This window comes from Heterodontus francisci, chromosome 17, assembly GCF_036365525.1.
Source record: "Heterodontus francisci isolate sHetFra1 chromosome 17, sHetFra1.hap1, whole genome shotgun sequence".
In the NCBI taxonomy this organism is placed as follows: domain Eukaryota; kingdom Metazoa; phylum Chordata; class Chondrichthyes; order Heterodontiformes; family Heterodontidae; genus Heterodontus; species Heterodontus francisci.
The window spans coordinates 16,408,558-16,421,205 of NC_090387.1; the positions used below are offsets into that span (position 1 = coordinate 16,408,558).

A 12,648-nucleotide genomic window follows, 5' to 3' on the forward strand; every position below is an offset into this window, starting at 1 on the left:
AAGCGCCTGGAGGTGGTCAGTGGTTTGTGGAGCAGCGCCTGGAGTGACTACTTACCATATTAAAATTGCAATGCGTGTGGATTGTCAACGAGGTGTGGGGTAGAGACCTGAAAATGAATTAAAATCCCCCTCAAAGTTTCGACGTGAGGATATAATGTCAGGCATGGACCAAAGACCTACCATTCCATGGCACACTGATGGAGTGCAACCATTCCGTATCCTGAGCTACCCAACTAAGATTGTTTTTCTTTCCATGATTGTCAGTTGTCTGGGCTTAAAAAAGATGCTGCACAGGAAAAGAAAAACTTAAATTTATATCACACTTTTCAGAACCTCAGGACGTACCAAAGTGCTTTACAATCAATTAAATACTTTTTGAAGAGTAATCACTGTTGTAACATTCAATTTGCACACAGAAAGCTCCCATAAACAGCAGTGAAATAAATAACCAGATAATCTGTTTTATTTGTTGGTTGAGGGATAAATGTTGGCTAGGACACCATGGAGAACTCCCCTCCTCTTCTTTGAATAGTGGCTAGGATCTTTTACATCTACCTGAGAAGGCAGACAGGGCGGCACGGTGGCGCAGTGGTTAGCACCGCAGCCTCACAGCTCCAGTGACCCGGGTTCAATTCTGGGTACTGCCTGTGTGGAGTTTGCAAGTTCTCCCTGTGTCTGCGTGGGTTTTCTCCGGGTGCTCCGGTTTCCTCCCACAAGCCAAAAGACTTGCAGGTTGGTAGGTAAATTGGCCATTATAAATTGCCACTAGTAGAGGTAGGTGGTAGGGAAATATAGGGACAGGTGGGGATGTGGTAGGAATATGGGATTAGTGTAGGATTAGTATAAATGGGTGGTTGATGGTCGGCACAGACTCGGTGGGCCGAAGGGCCTGTTTCAGTGCTGTATCTCTAAAACTAAAAAAAACTAAAACCTTGGTTTAACGACTCATCTCAGAGTAATTCCTGGACACTGAAAGTATCACTGCAGTGCCACATGCAACACAGGATTGTGACTTCAGATGGCATCTGCGCCAGCATGGTTATGAGAGAAATGCGGTTGATATTTTACTCTAATTGTGAATCTGATTTCAGGTGGTGCTGTCAGCTGCTGTTGGCACACAAACAATTCTGAGTTTCATCTCCATGGGAGTGAAGACTAAAAATGTAAATTTGGCACAACTGTGAAGAATGTTTTTTTGCCACAGTTGTTGCACTTGAGATTCTAGCCAGAGGCTAAGAATAAAGGCAATAGGATGGGGGGAGGGACAAAAGAGAAAATAATCAGGCAAAGGAAAAGGTAGAACAAAGTAAAGGACATTAATTGAACAGGAAAACACCCAAGATATGATAAGTGAATGTATCCCTTTCTTTCACCTTCGGCCAGTGATAACATTAATTGGAGCAAAACAGCAACCTGAACCAGTGAAAATAACCAAATTAACCCATTTTATATTGTTCCTTGGCATAAGGCACTAGAAATTTACACAGACCCTTATGCCCTCTCTCGACACTAGTATATGTAATCCTAAACAGAAACCAGGGTAGCTTTCCAAAGGAGGCTCCTTTACAAAATAAAACTGTTAGTCCGAATTAAGATTAACTTTAATTATCTTTTCTAATTTTTATTCTAATTGAATATCCTTGTTCACTGGAGCACTCCCAACAGAGATAAACTCCCTGGGAGCTGTGACTGAACTGACAGCTGAAGGGAGCTGAATTATCAGCAGCACAGACACAGTCATTAACCCAAGGGGTGCTTCAGTGATCTTTCTATTTCAGGTGTTCAAAATCATACTCATTGATACAGTAAATAAGGAGAAACAATTTCCAGCAGCAGGAGGGTTGGTAACCAGAGAATACAGATTTAAAGTGACAGACAAAAGAACTGGAGGCAACGTGAGGACTTTTTTTTTACACATTGGGCTGGATTTTACCTTTGGCGGACAGGAATTCGCCACCGACGTAAAAATCGATGGTGAATCTGCTTCCGCCTAGCCCGGGGATCCGTCCCGCATTTTACGGGTCGCCGGGCTTTAATTGTCCCGAGACGGGACTTACACCCGCTTGAGGGAGGAGGTCCCGCTTCAGTGAGCTGCCGGCCAATCAGTGAGCCGGTAGCTCTTAGTCCCAGCAGCGCCACCGGGAGCAGTGGCCACCGCTAGGACTGCAGCCCAGCTGATGCCATGGATCCAGGAGGGAAGGTAAGTTGGGCTTGCCTCACCAGGCAGATCAGTCCTTCCCTGGTGAGGCTAGAATGGTCATTTGGGGGGAGGGGGGGGGGCGTCATGGGTCCCAGGGGTGGGCTGGGAGGTGGGGGCGGCCCTCAATCAGGCACCCTGTGCCCGACTGCCATGGACCCCCACCCAGGGCTCGGAAAGGCCGGGCGCTATCGCTGTGTGTCCTTTCACGTCCCAGCACACCCATTTGCCACGGGTAAAATGCCCGTGGATGCCGGCGAGGGCCCTTAAGAGGCCACTTAAGGGCCTTGATTGGCCTCAGTAGGGCGGGCCGTCACCCCCCACCACCACCCAACCACCGTAAGGTCGACTGGAGATGAGAGCAAGGCGGGTAGGCCTCCTGGAACCTCACGCTCAATTTTATGCCGCCCCCAATGCCACCAACTGACCCACTGGGGCAGCGTAAAACTCAGCTCATTGAGTTGTTGTGATCGAGAATGCATTTCCTGAAAGGGTGGTGGAAACAGGTTCAGTAGTAACTTTCAAAAGGGCACTGGATAAATACTTCGAGGGAATAAAACTGCAGGGCTATGAAAACAGAGCCGGGCAGTAGGACTAATTAAATCGCTCTTTTAAAGGGCTGCCACAGGTGTGATGAGCCGGATGGTCTTCATCTGTGCTGCATCATGATTCGCTGCTTTTAAGGGTCTGTGTTAAATCGCCTCACCTGTGCTGGTAGCCTCAGCATTTCCTCCCAGGCAGTTCAAGTCCCTGCCTTTACCCCTCCCAATAAAGCAGCCTCCAGCAAAAAAAAGCTCAACTCTTTTCAGCAAGAGTAACATGTTTCCTAGGTTACGTCTCTTGGCAACAGAACAAGAGAAATGGTCCTTGGATGTTGTCATCAGGATATCAAAAGGAGAAATAGTCCAAGAAAATACCAAAAATAGAAAAACTTGTTGTGGCTTCTGTAATGGTTTGATTTTCTTTTTCAAAAATGGGATACTGACGACGAGACCCTTTTTAGGGAGCCGAGTTCTTCATGCAGTGCAATAACTATTCTGACAATTCTGGACTTCAGTGATTCCCACATTTTCTGCATACACTACTGTAATCTACATGAAGGACTTAAATACTGAGCTGACTTACATCAAAATTTCTGGGGCGGATCAAGGTTATATTTGCAGTAATTAATAACTTAGTACATTTACATATCGTAACAAATTCCGTGTGATAATGCTTCCCAATTGGATTTAGTTAAAATATCCTGCAAATGTATTTGCCACTTGCACTCAGAACTGTAGATGTCAAATTTGAATTGCTCTCAACTCCATTTAAGTGGATGTCTGATAAGCGAGTATTTCTATTAAATGATTAGAAATTAAAAATGTCAAACAGTTTAAATAAATACATTTAGATCAGGTTTAATCCTCTGGCATCTGCGGGGAAAAATACCGTCCACTATGAATTATAAAGAAAAAAAAAATTGCCACTATATTTTGAGGCCAGGTGATAGATGGCATTTTGGCTAATCTGTCATAATGGCTCAGTGGATAAATGCATCACTTGTTTTGGCACTGAGCTATTTCGCCAGGAGAGGTCCATTTTGATTCTGTTTCCCTTTTGTACATTCAAGGGGAGGCTTTCCATTTCTGTGACATACCAAACAATCTGGGTAAATTCCCTTCATTTAAACTTATTTCTTTTCCTCCACTGAGATTATTCTGAACCAGATACTACCCCTGCATCACTATCCATCGATGCAACTCTAAAACTAGCAGGAGTTGCACAAGAATAACTTAGTGATACTTTGCCCTCTGATTTCACACCCCCATCATGCACACCCGCCCCCGCCACGACACCAAAAGGTCTAAGCTCCCCATTGATGCCAAACTACAGCATCTTAACTGTGACACAGAACACAGCCTTGCAGATACAAACCCAAATCCCATTCCACCACACACTGATACTGCCATGCATTGGAGTCATGTGCCATTTATAGCCTAGTGGTAGCATCAAAATCTCATGCCAACTACAGTTAGTAGTTTCAATGGCATCCCCACTGCAGTACTGAGAGAGTGCTGCACTGTTGGTGGAGCCATCTTTCAGATGAGATGCTAACCTGAGGCCCCATATGCCCTCTCAGGTGAATGTATAAAATCCTGTGGTACTATTTTGAACAAGAGTAGTGGAGGTTTCCCCAGTGTTCTGGCCAATATTCATCTCTCAACCAACATCACTAAAAACAGATTATTTGGTCATTATCTCGTTGCTGTTTGAGGGAGCTTGCTGTGTGCAAATTGGCTGCTGCATTTCCTACATTACAACAGTGACTGCATTTCAAAAATACTTCATTGGATGTAATGCACTTTAGGATGTCCTGCAGTCAAGAAAGGTGCGATATAAATTCAAGACTTTTTCTTTCCTCGGATTTCAAAACCTGCCTCTGGGAATGGATTTTTGTGTGTAATATGGTTTTCATTTATGCTCTCAATATCCAGAAGAAATAAAGTAGCTTTAACACTATTTGAGTCTTTATGCACAAGTAATAACATTAGTCTGAAAGGAGTTAAAGTTTCGAGTGAACCACTTTAATTTGTGCCACCATCCACTTGCTGCACACCATGAAATTCTTGTCATGGGCAATGGCAGGGATGATATTCAGATTTTGGCAGAGAGCTTTTGCTTTACAACAAACATGCAGATTTTGGCTTCGGGCCAGCAGTCAAACACTTCAGCCGAGGAAAAGGGAAATTTTGAGGTCTGACATGACAATGTAGAGATCGTGTAAAGCTTTGCTTCTGCCAAGCTGTCAGGGAAACAAAGGCTCAACTAATGCATGGAACGGCCCCATGATGCCAACATGTGTTTCTGTGCAGATTTGTAAATTCCACCCAAGTGGTTTGCCTGAGACGGTTAATGTGGATTTATTCTGAAGTGGCTGGCAGTCAAAAGGTTACAAAATAAGAGAAATAGCTGAGTTGCAACATTGCTTTTTGCTGTCAGAATGCTTCTATGCTGTTGAGTACACGAGATATCAATCAAACCCACACCACGTTATTTCTTAATACAAACAGTAGTAGTTTGAGACTGTGCAACTGTACAATCCAGAGGCTGCTACAAAGTGGATTTGGGGCACAAAGTACAAGCATTTCTATATTTACCGTAATATTAGAGAGCTGAAGGTACTTTTTAGCAGTAATTGTTTTAGAAGCAAGCAAATATTTCAGCAGTAGCCTTTCTCCTGTGCATGTTTGGGACTGGGTACAATACTGTTGTCCCCACTGGCAATTGGGGCAGTGGACTGACACTGAGAGTGAACAGGTAACTGGATTAACCCAAATTTGTTGAAGTAGGGTGAGATTGCACCACTTGACTGTGCCTATAGTGGATGGCTTTCATGTTTAATCCTAATTACATACTTGCATTAGCTTCTTGGAGAAGAGTTGAGGTAGTTCATTATTTATTTCCCACCACTTTTGGGACCCCAGTGGAAAAGTAGGGACCAATAGTTCCTTGTGTTCTGGTGTGGAGGGACTGAGGAAACCTATAAAATCTCTTTGGAATGAGTATAAAATTTGGAAACCACATCTCGTATATCTTCTCAGCAGGGAGCACCAGCCATATGGTCTGACAACTAAAATTATGTAAGACCATTTCAGTACAAAATCTTTGGCCCAGGCACGCTTTGCCATCGAAAAGACATAGAATGTCAATTCAAAGATACGGGCCGAATGGCCTTCTGTGCTGTTACTATTCTAAAATCTCATAATATTCTTTGAGCAAGTGGCAGGCATAGTGGAAATGCAGCGTATGCAGTGTATAAGGACTCTGCAAAAGATACAACACTGGAGAAAATTAAGGGGCACGGAGTTAGTTTGAGGATAGCTAATGAGGGGTACCACTACAAGCTTGATTTGACCTCCACGCATCTGCCAGCTGGAGTCACTGGACAGAGATCACAAGCATAAAGTGGAGCTGATCTTTATTTCTCCTTCCTTTCTGAAGGTTTTCACCCTGATGTTCCACTCAAGCTGCTCCACTGAAGGAAAAGTTGTACAGCGGAACCTAGGTTTGCCTGAGCAGAGAGACTCAGACAGTGTCATTAGAAAGAAAAAGACTTGCATTTATATAGCACCTTTCATGACCTCAGGACACCCAAGAATGACTTTACAGCCAATGAAGTACTTTTGAAGTTGTAGCATAGAAAATGCAGCAATCAAATCTGCGCACAACAAGCTCCCTCAAACAGCATTGTGCTAATAACCAAATCATCTGTTTTAATGATGTTGGTTGAGGGATAAATATTGGTGGGGACACCGGGCAGAACTCCCCTGCTCTTCATCGGATAGTGATATGGGATCTTTTATATCCACCTGAGAGCGCCGATCCGGCCTAGATGTGACATCTCATTTGAAAGACGACACCTTCAGCAGTGCAGCACTCCCTTAGTACTGCATGGAAATATTGGCCGAGATTATGTGCTCAAGACTCTGGAGTGGGATTCAAACCCACATGTCCTGACTCATAGGCAAGGGTGCTACCACTGAGCCACGTCTGACGGCATAAGTGGGATCGGCATCTGATGCCAGTATGGAGATTTCAGCTGTCGCAGCAACAATCCATTCTGAAGTTGCCAGTCCCTGGAAATCCCAGATGAAACATGACTCTTCAGCTCTTCAGAGAGTTAACATGACACCGTTTGCAAGTAATTGATCCCCTCCAGGATCGCTAACCTGTGGTACCAACAATTTTGAAGCCTTTTCTGCAGCCTCAACAAGAATCTGGTGAGCTTTCAGCTGCCACTATTTCTGCTCAGGCCTTTGCTGCTTTTCTAATTCTAACAGCTGGGTTGGCCTGTCTGGAACATCTTGGATGACTTCAATGATTGACACTCTTATATTGTGTTTTACAGACTAAACGTGATCTGTAACTGGATTATCTTTGTTCTTTGGAAGGCAATATATTTCAGCTGAACTAATGAGTTCTGATGAAAGGTCATTAACCTGAAACATTGGCCGGAATTTTATGCCATCCCAACGAGCCTGATGGTGGTGGGGGATGGGGGGTGGCGTAAAATGGAGCGGGAGGCTCCAGGAGGCCTTCCCAACCCGCTCCTGCCTCCGCCCCACTTTACGTAGAGCGGGGGCGCGGGGATACAAGCCACCCGGCCAGGCCAATCAAGGCCATTGTTGCCAATTAACGGCCAATTAAGGGCCTCTGCACGCCTCCACGTGGATTTTACCCTTAGCAAGCGGGCATCCTGGAGCCAGGAAAGGCCGCCGAGGAAAATCTGTCGGCCTCTCATCACCCCACGGTGTGCCCGATTGAGGGCCGCCCCCGCTTCCCCAACCACCCCCTTCCCCCCAAACTACCAGGGCCCAACCAATTACCTCCGGCGAGGCAACCCAAACTTATCTGGACTCCTGGCTCCATGTCCTCAGCTGGGCTGCAGTCCCAGCAGTGGCCACTGCTTCTGGTGGCTCTGCTGGGACTGAGAGCTGCCGGCCCACTGATTGGCCGGCGGCTCAATGAGATGGGACGTTATCCCTCAAGCAGGTGGAAGTCCCTCCTCGGAACAATTAAAGCCTGGGACCCGTAAAATGCAGGACAGATCCCCAGGCTAGGTGGAAGCGGGTTCGTCACCGACTTTTATGTCGGTGGTCAGCTCCTGGCTGCCCAACGTAAAATCCAGCCCATTAATTCTGTTTCTCTCTCCACAGATGCTGCCTGAGCTACCTAGCATTTCCAGCATTTTCTGTTTTTATGTAGTTTGAATGAAACTTGCTCCAGGCTGGAGGATATGGTTTCAAAGCCTCTAGATGCAGCCACCTCACACCCATCTCATTTCACCATCATAGCAATTACCTTTCCTACAAACAATATTCTCTATCTTTTCTCCCCTCTTTTTTTCACAGACACTCTCAGAGTAAGCTGTATTGAGCCCCTGCAGCTCTCCACTATCTAGACCAAATGCCCACTTTTCTGGTGAAAGATCATTGACCCGAAATGTTAAACTCTTTTTCTCTCTCCACAAATGCTGCCTGCACTGCTGAGTATTTCCAGCACTTTTTCTGCTTTTATTGCAGATTTTCAGCATCTGCAGTATTTTGCTTTGGTGCTGGCCATTTTTCCCATGATCATCGGCAGTGAATGTCAACAGCCGCCAATTGTATTTTCAGCCAGGCGCACTTTCGAGCAGGAGCCACTGAATAGGATCAGGAACTGCACCCTGGACTAATTTTTACCACACTTCCCCCAGGGAGCAAAGAATGGCACTTTTGACATAGCAAAATGTCCAAAAATGCTTCATAATAGTTATCAGACAAGATTTGACACCAAGCCACATAAGGAGATATTAGGACAGGTGACCAAACGCTTGGTCAAAGAGATAGGTTTTTAATGAGAATCTTAAAGGAGGAGTGAGTGGTGGAGAAGCAGAGTTTCAGGAAGGGAATCACAGAGCTTAGGGCTTAGACACTGAAAGCAAGGCCATCAATGGTGGAGTAATTAAAATAAGGCATGCTCAAGTCATCAAATACATAGATCAAAGTTGGAATCTTCTCATCTCTATGACTTGAGTGCACACCTTTTTAAAAATAATTCATTTACATTGTCGCACATGTGCAAAATTAAAGGGGGAAAAGGGAACTGTGCTGCTACTCAGTGGGTAGCACTCTCAGAAGATTGTGGGTTCAATTCCCACTCCAGAGACTTGAGCACAAAAATCAGTCAACATTTCAGTGTAGTACTCAGGGAGTGTTGGACTGTCAGAGGTGCCGTCTTTCAGATGAGATGTTAAATCGAGGCCCCGTCTGCTCTCTCAGGCAGACGTAAAGGATGTCATGGCATAATTTCAAAGAAGAGCAGGGCAGTTATCCCCAGTGTCCCAGCCAATATTTATCCCTCTATCAACATCACTAAAAAACAGATTATCTGGTCATTATCACACTGATGTTTGTGGGAGTGTGGTATGTGCAAATTTGCTACATTACACTTTGGCTGTGAAGCACTTTGGGATGTCCTCAGGTCATCAAAGGCGTTACATCAATGCAAGTCTTTCTTTCTTCTTGAAGCTGCCCTGCTGAGAGCCAGTGCAATAAATAGATCACCTTCACCTAATCCACCTACACAGAGCCCAAATAATGGCACCAGCTCTCCGAATAGTCACAGCCTCAGACGCAAGATACTGCAGGCAATTTACACAGGTGAGATGTGGTGTTAGATGTGTTACAGTAGGGTAAGTATAGAAAGAATTTGATGGTATGTAACATGATTGGCCCCCCTGTCCTCCTTCCCCCTCACCAAGGTCACTTATGGTAAATGCTACCTGGTCCTTTGAGGAATTGTAATTGAAAATTATGAAAAATCAATAAAAGTCAACCCTTTAAATAACTTTCTATTTTTACCCATGCATGTTTACTTCACCAGCAAATCCATACACTTTCTGGTTCTCTTGAAACATGTGAATCGTTTATTACAAAGGATAGGGTTCTGTCGTTTTGTCAGCAATATGCTCTGAACAGGCTGGGGCACCTAATCCCATTGTACTGAGGAAAAGGCTGCACTTTTGGACTTATCTTTTGCACTGGCCCACGATGGCTATGTAAACGCTGTACATTACAGTGTATCAAGAGGACATTTTTCTAGTACTCCCAAAACAAGTGAATACACGGAGCACAAATGTGGGTAATTGTCTTGATCACATGTACCCTTTCATGGACTTAACATGGAATAGTAGGAACAATGAGATCAGGTACAGGTTGGAAGTTCATTCTACGCTGTCCTAAAAGTACATCCTAACCTTGATCCAGGAAGAAGAATGGGCAGTATTACATTCATGGAAATGTTGAAGAAATACAGTAAAGAGAACTTTGCAGGAAACACTGGAATACTTTAATTTTTAACAGAAACAGCGAAGACAAGAATTCTTTAGGCGTTGTGATGAAAGATCATCGACCTGAAACGTTAACTCTGTTTCTCTCTCCACAGATGCTGCCAGATCTGCGGAGTATTTCCAACATTTTCTGTTTTTATTTCTTATTATCTTCTCTGACTTATATTGCACAGTTTTGCTTTGTAGCTCAACCTTCTATTGGCTTTGTTGGTCTCTGTTCTGCATTGGTTAGATATAGTTAGTGTTGAGTCTACTAAAACCTCCGACTCTCTTTCAGCTTCATCCTCAGCTATTTCTCTAATATTCATGGAGCATAAATGTCACATATTTGCCTTCCTATGTGCAGCACTTTCCACTTGTTTGCATTAAATCTTATCTCCTGTTGCTTTGTCAGCTTACATATTTTTTCCACCTCTTTCTGTAATTCCTGAGCTGTGTCTACTAATTCCATTGTTCCTCCTATTTTGGTATTATCTTAGATATGACCACTTTGCATTGAGTTTCTACATTCAGATTATTGACGTTAATTAGAAGCAGCAATGTTCCCAGCCCTGAACTCCGAGGTACCTAATCCAGTACTATATCACTCCCTGTCCCCACCAACCCAACACAACATTCAGACCATTATTCATCTGACAGCACAGATCAAATGTAGGCCCTACCTATTGTTCAGTACCGCACCACGCATTGGATTTATTCACAGAGCTATCAGGAAGCTAGCACAAACATTTTGAATCCAACTGTCTATGTTTTTTTAATCTCTCAATATGAAACTAAGGGTAAAATATAACATATTTCTGGTGCAAAAAAAAAATACTACTGATGGCAGTCATTGCTGGCCATGAACAAGCATTTTAAATGCAGTTCAGACACTTCACCCCGTTAAACTAAAACATCTCAATGAATGAAGACTAGATCAATGCTTATAATCTGGTTTAGTTCTCCTTAATAATAAATGGTGGCAATCATTTCAAGAAATTCATTTGCCAAAAATCAACTTGCATTCATTTAGTGTAGAAAAGCATTTTGAAGTGCTTGGGGATTAGTGAAATCGATGACTAATACGAGATTGGTACAAATTATGCAATTTACTGCACATTGAAACACTGTCATAATGAATAACAGTAGGAGTGGTTTAGAAGTACGGTTGATTAGAAGTATGATTGTTCGATTGCCAGCACACAGATTGTTCAGGTGCTTTGGATGCTCCAGCAGCTTTGCACCTCCCAAGACAGAGACGTGTCAAAGGCAAGTTAGAGGCCTGACTGCAAAGTAGGGATAGTCTGAATGGTTTTGCCCCCAGTGACTGACTTTGTGTTGACAGTGTTTGATTTAGTGCCTGAAAGGCATTTCATAAGCCAGCCAACAAGAGAATAGGAGGGGAGATGGAGAAGACAAGAGAAATAAAAACAAACAACAAAATCAGGAACGTTAGAACTTCATTCATTCCCACTGAGGGATGTTGCATTTGAGCCTTGTCCAGGGAGTGAAAGGAAAAATATATGACAACAAAACACTTCAAAAGAGTAACACATTTATAACATGGATCCTCTGAAATCATAAAAAATGAGCTCTTAAAAATAACAAATGAACTTCGAATTGCTTCGCTTCAGAGAACTCCCATATGTTTTTAGGTCTGCTGTGAGATACAACTTCTGTGGATTAATAGATGTCGTGTGATGCTTTTCTTTTCCATGGAGATCTGTACCAAATCAAGGCTGAAAGCTCTTGGCAGATAGATGTGAATGGAAATTGCCAGGCCAAAATCTAAATCTAAATTAATACTGCGATAGAAGTATGCAAATGTTTCCCCTCAATTTTACCTTCTGATGATTTCATTTTTCTCCCCCTCTCACTCTCCCTCAGTTTTATTCTGGGCTGCCTCTTGGGACTGCATGCAAGATTTCTATACATTTAAAACAAAGCAAACAGAACAGCTGTAAGAGTGGATGTCACTTATACAGGAACTGATTCGAAAAGCTTCAGAGTTTGCAGCCTTCCTTGCCAACAATTTCATTCAGTTCTAGAGGCACTACTGTTATTTTTACTGGCTCTCAATAGATCAGTCAGTTAGTTAGTTAGTTAGTTAGTTAGAGATACAGCACTGAAACAGGCCCTTCGGCCCACCGAGTCTGTGCCGACCATCAACCACCCATTTATACTAATCCTACACTATTCTCATATTCCTACCACATCCCCACCTGTCCCTATATTCCCCTACCACCTACCTATACTAGGGGCAATTTATAATGGCCAATTTACCTATCAACCTGCAAGTCTTTGGTGGTGGGAGGAAACCGGAGCACCCGGCGAAAACCCACGCAGACACAGGGAGAACTTGCAAACTCCACACAGGCAGTACCCAGAATTGAACCCGGGTCGCTGGAGCTGTGAGACTGCAGTGCTAACCACTGCGCCATGGTTGAGGTATAGATTTTAGCTTAGGGAGGTGTATCAGCCAGAACATCAGGGGTACTCCTGGTTCTTCTTCAAATAGTACCATGCAACCTTTTACCTCCATCTGAACAGGGAGATAGGGCCACAGTTTAAATCTCACCAGAACAAAAAAAAAGCACCT

The 12,648-nt window shown here is 43.8% G+C and overlaps 1 protein-coding gene across 2 annotated transcripts in view; it reads right to left on the reverse strand.

Annotated features, from left to right (window-relative positions):
• wwox (WW domain containing oxidoreductase) overlaps positions 1 to 12,648 on the reverse strand; it is a 1,122,031-nt gene that overhangs the window by 182,601 nt on the left and 926,782 nt on the right. Inside the window, exon 9 of one of the 2 annotated variants that reach the window (XM_068049088.1) lies at positions 11,894 to 11,976. The exons of the other annotated variant lie outside the window; for it this stretch is intronic. Within the exon in view, the coding sequence (XP_067905189.1) occupies positions 11,923 to 11,976 (54 nt within the window). The 3' untranslated portion in view covers positions 11,894 to 11,922. The remainder of the gene's footprint in view (positions 1 to 11,893; positions 11,977 to 12,648) is intronic. 2 annotated transcript variants of the gene reach the window in all.